This window comes from Pseudorca crassidens, chromosome 9, assembly GCF_039906515.1.
Source record: "Pseudorca crassidens isolate mPseCra1 chromosome 9, mPseCra1.hap1, whole genome shotgun sequence".
Taxonomy (NCBI): domain Eukaryota; kingdom Metazoa; phylum Chordata; class Mammalia; order Artiodactyla; family Delphinidae; genus Pseudorca; species Pseudorca crassidens.
Window position 1 is genome coordinate 64,911,654 of NC_090304.1, and position 12,504 is coordinate 64,924,157.

The 12,504-nt window shown below is 38.0% G+C and overlaps 1 protein-coding gene across 2 annotated transcripts in view; it reads left to right on the top strand.

The window, feature by feature from the left end:
• Nucleotides 1-9,455, top strand: part of TMEM135 (transmembrane protein 135) — a 247,947-nt gene extending 238,492 nt beyond the window's left edge. For both annotated transcript variants that reach the window (XM_067750648.1, XM_067750646.1), the window contains one exon: nt 1,658-9,455. In XM_067750648.1, coding sequence (XP_067606749.1) covers nt 1,658-1,790 — 133 coding nt within the window. In that variant the 3' untranslated portion in view covers nt 1,791-9,455. The remainder of the gene's footprint in view (nt 1-1,657) is intronic.
• The last annotated feature ends 3,049 nt before the right edge of the window (nt 9,456-12,504 follow it).

The following is a 12,504-nucleotide window of genomic DNA, read 5'->3' on the forward strand; positions in this document are numbered from 1 at the left end:
TTTTGACTATTTTTTTCCCTATATTATTTTAGATATTTTAAGTGTTCTAGATTAATATGTTGACTTGCAAACTGCTGATAGGTTACTATATAACATTCTTAAGTCTCACTTTTAAAATCTTTAATCTCTTCTTTTTGATTAAAAACATTACACAGATTCATTAGAAATCATGCCTGAACAATTGACTGATTTCCACTTTGAAAAAATAATCATATTCTTTTGCCTGACTTTGTAAGCACACTTTTCTTTGCCTTTACGATCATATTCTTTATTGTTGTTGTTGTCGTTAGCATTTCCTGATTATAATCTAATTCTTTGGGAGGCAGGCTGACCTGATAGAAAGACCATGAGCTTGGGAATTGAACAGACCTAGGTTTGACTGCAGTTCTGATACCCTTAGCTGTGTCACCGGTTGGGAACATTCTTTACCATCATGAGCCTCAAGTTTCTTTCTCTCTTCAATGAAACAATAATACATTGTGGGAAAATCGAGATGTTTGTGGCAGCCTTTAGGCACCTAGTAGGCATTCAGTAAATAGCAGCTCTCATTAATATTAGTAATAGCGAACAGTTGTATCGTGCTTACTGTGTCCGAGAACTGGTTTTAAGATACACACATACACACATACAGCATACATATACGTACATATGTGTTTAATCCTTAAAGTAGCTCTGTGAGATAGGTACTATTAATATCTTGCTTTCGCAATGTGAGGAAACTGAGGTGCACGCAGAGGTTAAGCGCCTGCCAGAATCACAGAGCTAGGAAAGGACGGAGCTAGGATATAAGCCAGGCGGTCCGACTGCAGAGTTCTTCCTCTTAGCCATGACACTGTGTATCCTCTATATTATTAGTATTTAATCATTTCTTTCTTTGTCATTCAGGTTTCTTTGCACATCAATGAGTTTAACCAGTTGATTATTTCGGAAGGGAACATACTTTGGGAAGGATCTGAAAATCACATTTATTGGCTCTTGGAATAATGATACTGGCCAATAACTCAAAACTAATTTCACCTGGGTATCTTCCCCAGAAAAGAAAGGCTTATGATCAGGCACAGAGACACAGAAGGTCCATCCTGCACATTAGCTAAAATATATGTCTTTTAAAAATTTTATATCTCTTAGGTTAGGTGATGGATAAAATGAGGGCTGTGTTTTTACTATGTTGTGTCTGTTAGAAATTTGAAAACCTATATGCTGTTGGCCCTTCAGTCACATTTGGATGTATTTTCTGTTGACTGTGAGACGTTAAAATTTCAATTATGAGAGGGATTACGTTTAATACCTTTGCTTGTCGTAAATGTTAGCACATTCATTATACATTTAGCTTCTTGTGATTTTATTCATCAGAAAAATCACAATGAACCTATTTTTCTATTTGACACAACCTAGTGGAAAGGATTCTAGAAGGGTTTGAAATAATGATGGTAATCTCTGGGGTTTCAGTTTGGGGGATTATCATCTTTTTAAAGAAAATACGAGACAGTGAATCTCGAGGAAGAGCATCAAAGTGACTTTTGAATCCGCCATTGAGTCTTTTGCCATGTCAGCCTTTTCGGTCTTCCCATCCCATGAAAGATAAGTCAAATGGAGTGAATCATCTTCTTTTATAAACTTCATTAAGTACTTGTTCCCTGTGTCCTCTGTTTTACAGATTTGCCGTTATGAACCGAAAAGTCCTTGATGTTTTTGGTACTGGTGCATCTAAACACTTTCAGGATTTCATCCCTAAGTTGGATCCAAGATACACAGTTGTAACACCAGAGTTGCCCGTCGAGTTTTCTTGAAGAGGACCGTAACTTATTAATGTGACTTAATGTTTCATTATTTTGTCCTAGAGAGTTAATTATGTTGAACACAAAGAAGGGGGCCTGAGCTTGAACGTCAGTGTTATTTCAATGAGAGACGCTCTTTTTTTTTGTTTTTCTTACCAATCAGAAATACAGAAGCTTTTCAGGAAAGTGTTGCTTAATAATTAAGCTCCCTCTATAGCCAGAATCTCATTCTGGATCACTGTAATGGTTGACATTATGATATATTATTATCGATTAAATTATATCCACAAGCAATATTAAATAATTATGTAGAAATGTAGTAACAAATAAGAGTATACTTAAAATTACTTTAAAAGATGTTTTACTTCATTCCAATCTAATTCTTGGTTAAAACTAAGAATATTTCTACATTTTAGGATACAAAGGATCACGGGTACATGGATTTGGTCTGTATTTTTTTTTTTTTTTTAACTTCTGAATTGGTAACTATAGTAGTCAAATGTTATGGGTATGGAGTAACTCTTCACAGACAGTGCTGCTTTATTTAGTAGAGAGCAAATTAATTGGAGAAAGTGGCCATTCTTAACTTCAGGGATGCAAAGACGGGTATCATACTGTTGGGATAAATGCCGTGGTATCCATGCTCTTTTTCCACTGATACCTTCATCTCTCTCCATGATTAGTTGGGTTCTTCGGCAGCCAGTGAACCTATGTATTAGTGACAGGTTAGGAGCAAATGGAAATTGACGTATGTGATAAAGTTGAAACGTATGTTTTAATCTTTTACAGAAGCATTACACTTGAATATTCAAAAACAAATGAAGTTACTTTTAAACCTCCTGTAGGTTTATTATGTTTGTCTTCATTTATAAGGGCTGAATTCTTCATAGCTAAGTTTGTACGCTGTTGTCGATTTAGAAGGGATCAAATTCTATGGAACAAAAGTAGTTTGGGCAAGTTTGGCAGTTTGTTCCCTCAGCTGGTTCACCTATACGGATGTTTGACAACTAAAAACATTCTAAAAATCCAGTGGAGGTTTAAAAGTCCACTTCATAATTGGATGCAGTTTCTCTAGCCTCTTTCCAAAAAATCATTATCGTCACTTTTACTCATGTTAGAGCAAAGAAGTGACAAAATGTAGTCACTGCTGATTATGAGTTAGTTCAGGACAGCTTTGATTGAAATATGATCACTCTTTAGAGTTTTTCAGGGACAAGTTATTCTTTTCTAAGTTAATGCAAGGCTTAAGTGGTTGTGACATGTTACATTACAATTAATGTAACATATAGGGATAATGGTATATTTTTTTAATACAATTTTATTGCTGAAAAGTTTTAGGCTGCTGTAAATTAATTATGCAGTAGAACCTGTGTAGCAATAAGAATTATAACCCAGACTTTTTAAATGCTTAATCCTCCATATTCAATTTCATCAAGCCTTGTATACTTCTGTTTACATGGAATTCTAACCTTGGTTGTTATGGCAGATTGAAACCAAACAAAAAAAGAGTATCAGCGAGAGCCAGTTTAATTAGGCCAAAATTTTGCAGTGTGATTAGCTTTTTAGGGTCGACTTGTCTATTAGGCAATACTGTTAAAGGATCCTTTTGGCTTCAGACTTCCAAATTGATTAATAAATTCAGTTTTAAGTTTTTATTCACTGGAATCAAAATGATGATTAGTACTGTGTTTACTTTTAAAAATGAAGTATTATAGCAGTGAAGAAAGCACTGCTGCTTGCATCTCATTTTCTCTATTCAGAAATCATGTTTATCATATTTTTCTGTCAGTTAAACAGAAAACTTTTTAATCCATAAGTTATTGTTTTCATTCAGATTAAAAGACTATGAAATTGAAAGACAAATTCTACTGAGGTACGATGAGATTGTTTAGTGAAATTTTACTGGTCAAAAGGTGCATTCCTATGATTTATTTTTTTTAACACAAGGTATAGCCATCTTTTATTTTATAGAAAGTATGAAATGAAATAACCATCATGAAGCAGAGTCATACAATGAATGTATAGCTGGAATGAACAGTTAACTAGTTTGCAGTGGTGAATAGAAAAGGACAATTTGATTTCATTGGGACAGATTGCAAAGTATCGAGCAAACACAAAGAAACTGTGTTTGTATTCCTGAATTCAATCAAAATGAATGTGTTTCTACCTCTAACTAACCAGGTATGGATTGGCAACTTGGCATCATAAATAAAGTCAAATAGATGTGTCCATTCCAAAACATGTTTTTTAGTCCATTTATACTCCGAAGAAATCCTGTCTATGTTAAGTTTCCTTCCACTAGACCTGATTATATTAAACACTTATTATGCCCTCTTAGTATTTCCTACATCTTTATATATATAGACTGAAAAACAGTGCATTGAGGTGCTTAATAGGATTATGGTTGTTTGTTTCCTGTATTGATTATTTCCTGTATTAGTAAAATCCTACAGTTAGTACCAACCAAGTGAAGAAACAAGTTGCATGATAACAAATGGTCTCAATTCTGTTAGATTCTTACCCATTTTTCATCAGATAGTTTAGTCCATTTTATTACCCGTTTCTGAAATAAAACCTTTTGATTCGGTTGTCTTTTTTTTTTTTAATAAATTCTATGATTTCTTCTGTAACTTTTCTTGATCTGTAAACATTGTAGTTTCTCAGTTGATGCCTAGTATATTTTTTGCTTTCATTTCTTCTTTAGTCAGTGGTTATTTAGTTTAGAATTTTATCTTCTTACTCATTGCTCTTATTAGATTTTAGAATTTACTTTCTTCTCAAACAAACACGTCTTTCATGACGAAACCCAAATCGGTCAGTTGTCACACAGTGTGTTCTTGTTGAGCTTGCATATTCATCTTCTTGTAGATCTTGTCTAGGCTAACAATTGATTTAGTTGTTAATGCTGACAAAATTGTTTCTGCTTGTATGTTATCACATTCCTGAGTTTCTAAGTCCTCTGATAATGTCTAGTTAAGGAGAATCAGTTTTCTTTACCTTCAAGGCACTTCGTCCACTTGCTCTGGCACATCCTCCTAGCAGTGGGGGTCAAGTGGCCTCTCAGCAGGGCCAGAGGGGCGTGCCCACTGGGAGCAGTGGCCTGGTGTTTTTGCTGCCTTTGAATCAGAAGAAGTCACCAAGCCCTTAGAGCCCTTGAGTTCTCCCTGTGATTTATTTTTACTAGTATAAGTAGAAAGTAATTTGTCAGAGCGACAGAATCTTCTTGCACGGATGCTTTTTGGCTCCACAAAGAGAAAAGTATTCATGTCTGAACTGTGATCTTGCTAACGTATCTGATACACTTTATCTCCCCTAACACCTTGACCTGTCGCTGCTTATCTCTTCAGTATTCATTTTCAGATAGACGATTTAGGTAGCTGAAAACGAGTGACCAAGAAGAAGACCTAAGAAAAACAATCAGAAATAACTGTTTTCTGTGGGGCTGGGCTAAGGCTAGCTCAGGAGACTGTTACAGTCGCCGTAACTCTGTGCCTCCTCTTTGTAGCCCTTTCCTGCTGGTGCGTTAGCTGGCTCTGCAATTCCTTCCTGTGGAGTTGGCAAGGAAACGAGTGTAGGCACCGAGGTGGCTGTGAGGTCAGCTGTGCCCCGGGGGCTGTGTGGACTTCCCTCTAGCCAGGGACTTCCCTCTTCCCTTAACTTCAAGATTAAGGCTGTGTTTTCTGTTTCAAGCTGTAGCCTCAGGTGACTTTGTAAAACTTCCATAGTTAGGGAAAGGGTAACTACAAAGAAATGAGACTGACATTGATGTGTGATTTCTGGGTCAGGAGCTTGACCGTGATATAGCACGTGTCCTAGGACTGCAGCAGGACAGTGCATGGCCTGAAGCTTACAGCTGTGGTGAATAAGAATATGTGCTGTTTTATATTGCGAGAAAAGTGAGTGACTTTTAATTGGAGGAAAGAATTAATATCTGGTAACTGATTTCTTGCTCTTTGATGTGGCCTCTCCCTCCCTTTTCATGCTTCAGTCCCAGCTGTCACCTTTCTCCTCTTTCCCAGCCTTGGAATCTTCACGTCTGGCCTCATGTTACCTCTCTGCACTCCTCGTCCCCGTGCCTCCTGGCTTTCTTCTGCTGGTTGGTGTTATGTTCCAACTATGCTCCTTGAACGTGGGTGCTCCGTCGCTCCCTCGGGTGACAGCTGGTCAGGTGGGGCCCCTAGAAGGATCGTGAAAATGGAGTAGAACTTTCTGAGGATGGTGACTTGTGATATGGCTCTGCACTTGTTAGGCAGGAAGGAATGAAGGTTAACTGCAGAGATGCGGGAGGAGATGGACCTCTGTAATGTGGGACCTTTAAATCCAGGACAGTCAGTCTTTTCTCAACAACAGCATAACATCACCTGACTTTTGCTGTGGCTACACAGGAGGAAGAACTCATTTCCTGTTGCTTTCTCTATTTTCTTTCCACCTTTACCTCATCCAAATGTGCCCTAAGTGAAATAATACATTGGGCTTTAACCTTAGCCTCTGCAGGCCTGAAAATCCCAGTAATCACACACACACACACGCACACACGCACGCACCATCTGGTCCACAGCAGAGGTCTCAGGCGAGGCGTAATTTGTACTTCTTCTCCAGCTCACAAGCCACTGCAGCTTGCCTGTTCGGTCTTGTGTTCAGTTTGAGGTACTCCCACCGCCCCCGCCCATCCTCTGCCTCCACCCCTGCCAAAGCATTCTGACCCTGTCAGAAAACCCCAGACTGCAGGTAATAGGATGTTCCCTGGTCCTAGCACACGGCATAGCGGTCTCAGCATCCCTTCAGGCTTCTACAGGTGGACCTGTGGACCTATATTGACTGCAGTCCCCCAGGAATGTTACTTTCCTCTGTCGTTTAATTTGGACCAGGCAATTTCTGAGGGCTGTTTCTTCAGTATCTACTAAACTATTTTAGTTATCACGTAACTCCTTAAATGAATTTTCCTTTTTGGGTGATTTTGGTCCCACAAGAGGACCCTGTGGCTGTGGAGAGAGATTGGTACCCAAGGTCTAAAAAGGTTTAAAGCATGAAGTAATCCTGTTGTTGGTCATTATAGGATGGGGTGCCACAAGGGGTGCGTGAGAAGAGTGTAAGTACACATTTCACGTCTTACCTCTTCCCTCCTATTTGTTTCTTTACCACCAGGAAAGCCTGGGCTTTCCACCACATCTTTGCCATTTATTTCTTCAGTTAGAGTTCTCCAGGGAAAAAATGAAGTCCTTATTTTCCTGTTTGTTTTAGGGAAAGTTGAGACTGGTAAGAATCTAAAGGAATGTTGTGGAGTCTGTAAGGAAACGAGGTAGCTTCTCCACTCCTCTCCCCTCAGAAGGGAGCCAGAGGGATTCATTCAAAGTGGGAGTGTTTAGAGTCGTGTCCCAGTGACCTGTGTGACCGTTGTACCCTACAAGACTTGGTGTGGTGAAGAGGCAGTGTGTGAAGGGGGAGGAAAGAGTTTTTTTCTCAGAATTATTAAAGTAGGTGCCAGGTCTGCAGCCTTATTATGAATATAAACCTGGCTGGAGGCCAGTGGACCAACTAGCTGTTAACTAGCGAGGTACTTTGCTTCATCAAAGTATTCGGTGTTTGTGGCATGAATGAATGAATGGCCTTGTGATGCTTAAGAAAGGCAGCAGTTAAGTGGGAAATGTGTTAAAAGTATTAAGGGAGGTTTTATATGAATAAAAATTGTAACTTCCTCCTTTTGAAATTTAATTTGTAATATAGTCGAATCTGCAAAACCACAGGAAGGAATTCAGTTGCATCTAAATCTGAGTCTGCAGTTTGGGGAAGGCTGTCATTCTCAGGAAAAGCAGTAAGGTTCTCCTAAGACCAAAGAGGGCAGAATAAATCTATAAAACTAGAGGTATACTTGAATCATCTGGGCTTTTTTTTTTTTTTTTTTCTCCATTAGAACTCTTGTTTCACTAGAACTTGGATTCAAGTTCAAAAATGGGATTGCAGTTATTGTTAATTGCTCATCTAATGATTGTTTGATCCTTCTTCCTTGCCGAGAACACTTACTTTGTTTAAGGCGGCAATATGCCCAGCCCCCAAGGATGGATCATGATTTTTCTAGGCCTTTCATGTTACTCCTTCTTATCCAGATACTTTTCCGACCTTTCCTCTGAAGATGGTCATATGACCCAGTTTGGGCCAATAAGATGTAGTGGAAAATCTGGGAAACTCTCAGGAAATTTTTTTCTTGCCTGATTAAAGGAAAGCTCTTTTCAACTCCTTTTGTTTTCTCGTTCATAACACTAGTTAATGGCATCTGGATCTGTGGCAGCAGTCTTGCAAACATGAGGTAAAAAGTAAAAAGATGAAAACCCACCACGTTAAAGGTGTCACCGCTGAAAAATGGAAAGAACCTGCCTCCCAGATGCCAGTCGAGCCACCGAATCGATGCCAGTAACCACATACCTCTGAGCATTTTGAGCAAACAGACCTCCATCTCTTAAGGCTGTACTAGGCAAGGATTCTGTAACTTTGCAGTTGAAAACATTTCTAATTGACACATTCCAATCCTATATAGATCAGGCCTCAGATTCATTTCCCAGGGTATGCCTCCCTCCCTTGACTTAGAATGTTCCCTTTTCCTCCCCTACTCCACTTCTGCATGTGTTCTGAAATATTCAGTCTCCTTTTTGAAAGTTGGGCTGATCTTTTATCCCTGTCTCTCTGAAGCACTTTGCTAACACTGCACATAGAGAGCATTCCGTTTTCGATTAGCTGTGTACTCACCTGTCGCTCCTTTATATGCTGGCGTATATTTGAAGGGCAGAACCCACGGCTTATCCCCATCTCGGTGCCTAAATCAGGCCTCTATATGGGGGTTATAGGGAGGCGTTAGAGTGGGAGGTGGCGGTCCCAGCAGCTGCCTGTTGAATATATGCTACCTCTGTGGAGTCTGCAGACTAAAAAGCTACCCTTAGTCCTTCTGTAAAAATCTGGAAAATATTACCCTTACGAATGATTTTGTAAATACTCCAGGAAATTGTCTTCTATTACCATTCCAGCAGCTATTGGAGCCAGTTTGGCTTCAGGTCTTAGAGAAATGATTTGTCATCTGTTTCATTTGTCTGCTTTTTCCTGACAGAGCTGGAATTCTGGATTGTTCCACACTTGAAAATGCCAAATCCGAACCAGAGTTAGACAGGGCAGGACTCGAGGCTCTTCCTTCCCACTAATTTTACAGGGTAAAAATTCACAAGCAGTTTCCTAGAATTACACTTTGCGTCTGGCTTTTCAATAGCATATTACGATTACTTTTTCCCTATCATCACAGAGAGGATATTTGAGAGGGAAAAGCTTGCAATCACTCTTATCAGTACAAGCAGGGCCCTAACAGATAGCTTCTCTGATACTCATGTTTTTAGGGGGAAAATAAGGCAACTAAAGTGTATGAGGTGCCTCTGATATATAGCAGATTCTTTACATCTCATGCAAACCTCACAACCTAATAATAGATATTATTAGTTCTGTTTTACCAGTGAAAGAACTGGTAATTTGCCCAAAGTGGCAGTTCTGGAATTTGAGCTCAGATCTTCCAGAGTTGAAAGTTTAAGTTTTGTTTTGTTTTTCTCAGAACATAACCGTACCTCCCAAGAGGTGGTATCTTCACTCCCCTCTGTTAAAAGTAATCATATAACATCGTAATAAAGATCTTGCCTCCAAAAATGGTTTTGACATTTACTTTCAGAACAGAAACTGGAAATATCTCACTCAAAAAAACTAAAAGACCTGATAATGTATATAAAACAGCAGTTTTCAGACACTGGCCATCAAGCAGTGCAGGGCAGTGATCCCCGAGAGAAGGAAAACAAATGAATTGAGTCCTGTGATGGCCCTAGCTGATGCTTGGAGAGAGATTCCAGATTGCAGCTCAGGAAGGGAGCACCACAGCAGAGCCCAGAGGTCTCCCTGAGCTGAGGAAACAGACCTGGGAGTCCAAAGAGGCCAAAGTGGTTGAAGCTCCTAGGGTAGAGTACGAGAGAGGAGCGAGCTGCACAGAAAGAAGGCATAAAGATATAGAGAGGGTCCCCTTGAGACTTCAGCTGAGTACTTCTGTTTGCGTGGGACGAAGCTACTGAGGCTGGAGGAAGAACCACCTGAAAGGAGCGGAGGGAATAATCACTGACGTTCACACAAAGCGGTTAATAGTTTGTGTTCTTGCTTGCCAGAGTGGAAAACTTTGTAATTCTCAAAGGGCACTCGATAGGAAAGTCAGAAAAGTATTACTTCAGTAGGAGAGCAACATTAACCCTGAACTAAAAGCTCCAAAGTTTCTGGTTTCTAAAACAGTTTCTGTGTAACTGTCTCCTAGAGCAAAGTACAAGAATATAGGGATACGAATATTTTGCATATGCAACAAGGTAAAAACTCAAAATGTTTGGCATCCAATAAAAAAGAATTGTCAGGCATGCAAAAAGCCAGAACTTACAAAACCCATAAGTGAAGGAGAAAAAAGAGATCCAGAAATGACACAAATTATAGAAATATTATTTGTACAAAAGGACATTGTAACTATATGCCATGTATCAAGAAAGTAGTGGTCTGGAAGTAGAGGCAAGATTGAGCATGTTAATTAGAGCTATAGAAGATATAAAAAGGACCAGAAAATATAAGAGATGAAAATATGCAATGTCTGAGATTTTAAAAAACAAAACCCCACACTGGGTGAGATTAACAGTAGATTAGACAGCAAAAGAAAAGTTTTAAAACTTGAAAACATAGCAGGAGAAACTATCTCAAATTATTTAGAGTGAAATATGACTGGAAAAAAAGTGGACAGAGCTTTAGTGAGCTATGAATCAGCTTCAAGCAGTCTGATGTATGTACAGTTGGAGTCCTCAAGGGAGAAGAGATGGGTGTGAGGGTGGAAGGGGAAAAGAAGAAAATATTTTGTATTTTCATATTTCTTCAGGTCATTTGGAGACAGGGGCCAACAGTTCTTCAAATTTGATGAAAATTACAAACCCACAGGTCCAAGAAGTTCAATGAACTCCAAGGACAAGAAACATGAAAAGGATCACACCAAGGCACATCTTAAATCAAATTGCTTTAAGCCAGTGATTTAAAAAAAATATCTTAGCACATCCAGATAGGGGAAAAGGACATGTCACATACAAAGGAGCTCAAATAAAAATGACAGGAAACTTCTCATTGAAAACCATGGGAACCAGAAGACAGTGGAGCAACATCTTTAATATAGTAAAAGGAACAAGATAGACTAAAACCTGTCAACCTAGAATTCTATATGCAGTGAAAATATCTTTTCAAACAACAAAGGCAAAATAAAGACTTTTTCAAACATCCAAAAGCTGAATAAATACATCACCAGTAGACCTGCATTACAAGAAATGTTTTTAAAAGTCTTTCAAACATATAAAATAATACTGTGTGAAAATATGGTAAATATGTGGCTAAATACTAAAGCTCTCTTTTTTTTGTTATTAAATCTATTGAAAAGATAATTGCTGAAGACAGTAATAGTACCCATTTATCGTGGAGTTTATAACACATTTAAAAATAAAACATACAACAATTACATAAAGTTTAGGAAGGGGAAAATGGAAGTATAGTATGGTAATATTTTCATGCTATACATGAAGTGGTATAATATTACTTGAAGGAAAACTGTGATAAGCTAAAGATGTATAAGCCCTAAGGTAATTCTCCTCACCCCCCAAAAGTGTTCTAGCTAATAATGCAACAACAAAATACAGTGGAATCATCAGTAAGTATTCAGTTTATCCAAAAGGAGGAAGAAAAAGGAAGGACAAGGGAACAAAGAAGAAGACAAATAGCAAGATAATAGATGTAAGCTCAACCATATCAATAATCACATTGATTGTAAATGGTCTAAACACCCAATAAAAAGGCAGAGATTGTCACATTGAATAAAAGAAGGCAAGGCCCAACTGTATGCTATTTTCTCAAAACCCACTTTAGGTATAAAGACACTAGGCTTAAAGTATAGAGAAAGATACAATAACAATAAGTTAAAGAAAGCAGGTGTACTATAGTAGTAGTAAATAAAGTAGATTTTGCTTGAGAGCTTGAGAATATTACCAAGATTAAGGATTAAGTTGGTTGTCTATAATGATAAAGAGGTCAGTTCAACAAGAGGAAATTACAATCCTAAATATATGCATAACAACTTCTAAATATGTGAGGAAAAGGCTGATAGAACTACAGTGGGAAATAACCAACTCACAAATACAGTTGGATTTTCAACACCTTCAATAATTGTTAAAACATGTAGACAGAAAATCAGTAAGTATTTAGAAGACTTGAAAAACACTATCAACCATCTTGACTTAATTGACCTTGATAGAGCACTCCACCCAATAACAGCACTACACACATTGTTTTCATGTGCATTCAGAGCATTTCCAATGGAGACCATATTCTGGGATGTAAAGCAAGTCACAATAAATAAAGGGTTCAAACCATACAAAAGTATGTTCTCTGGCAAAAGAAGAAGAAAATTAGAAATCAATAACATATCTGGAAAATCCCCAAATATCTGGAAACTAAACAACATGCTTCTAATTAAAAAAAGTGATAATAAATTAGAAATATATTGGCCTGAATGAAAATGAAAACAATACATTAAAATTTATTAGATACAGATTAGACAATCAATCCTAGAGGAAAATTTATAACAATAGTTGCCTATATTAAAATAGAAGAAAATTCTCAAATCAATGATTTTACCTTCCAC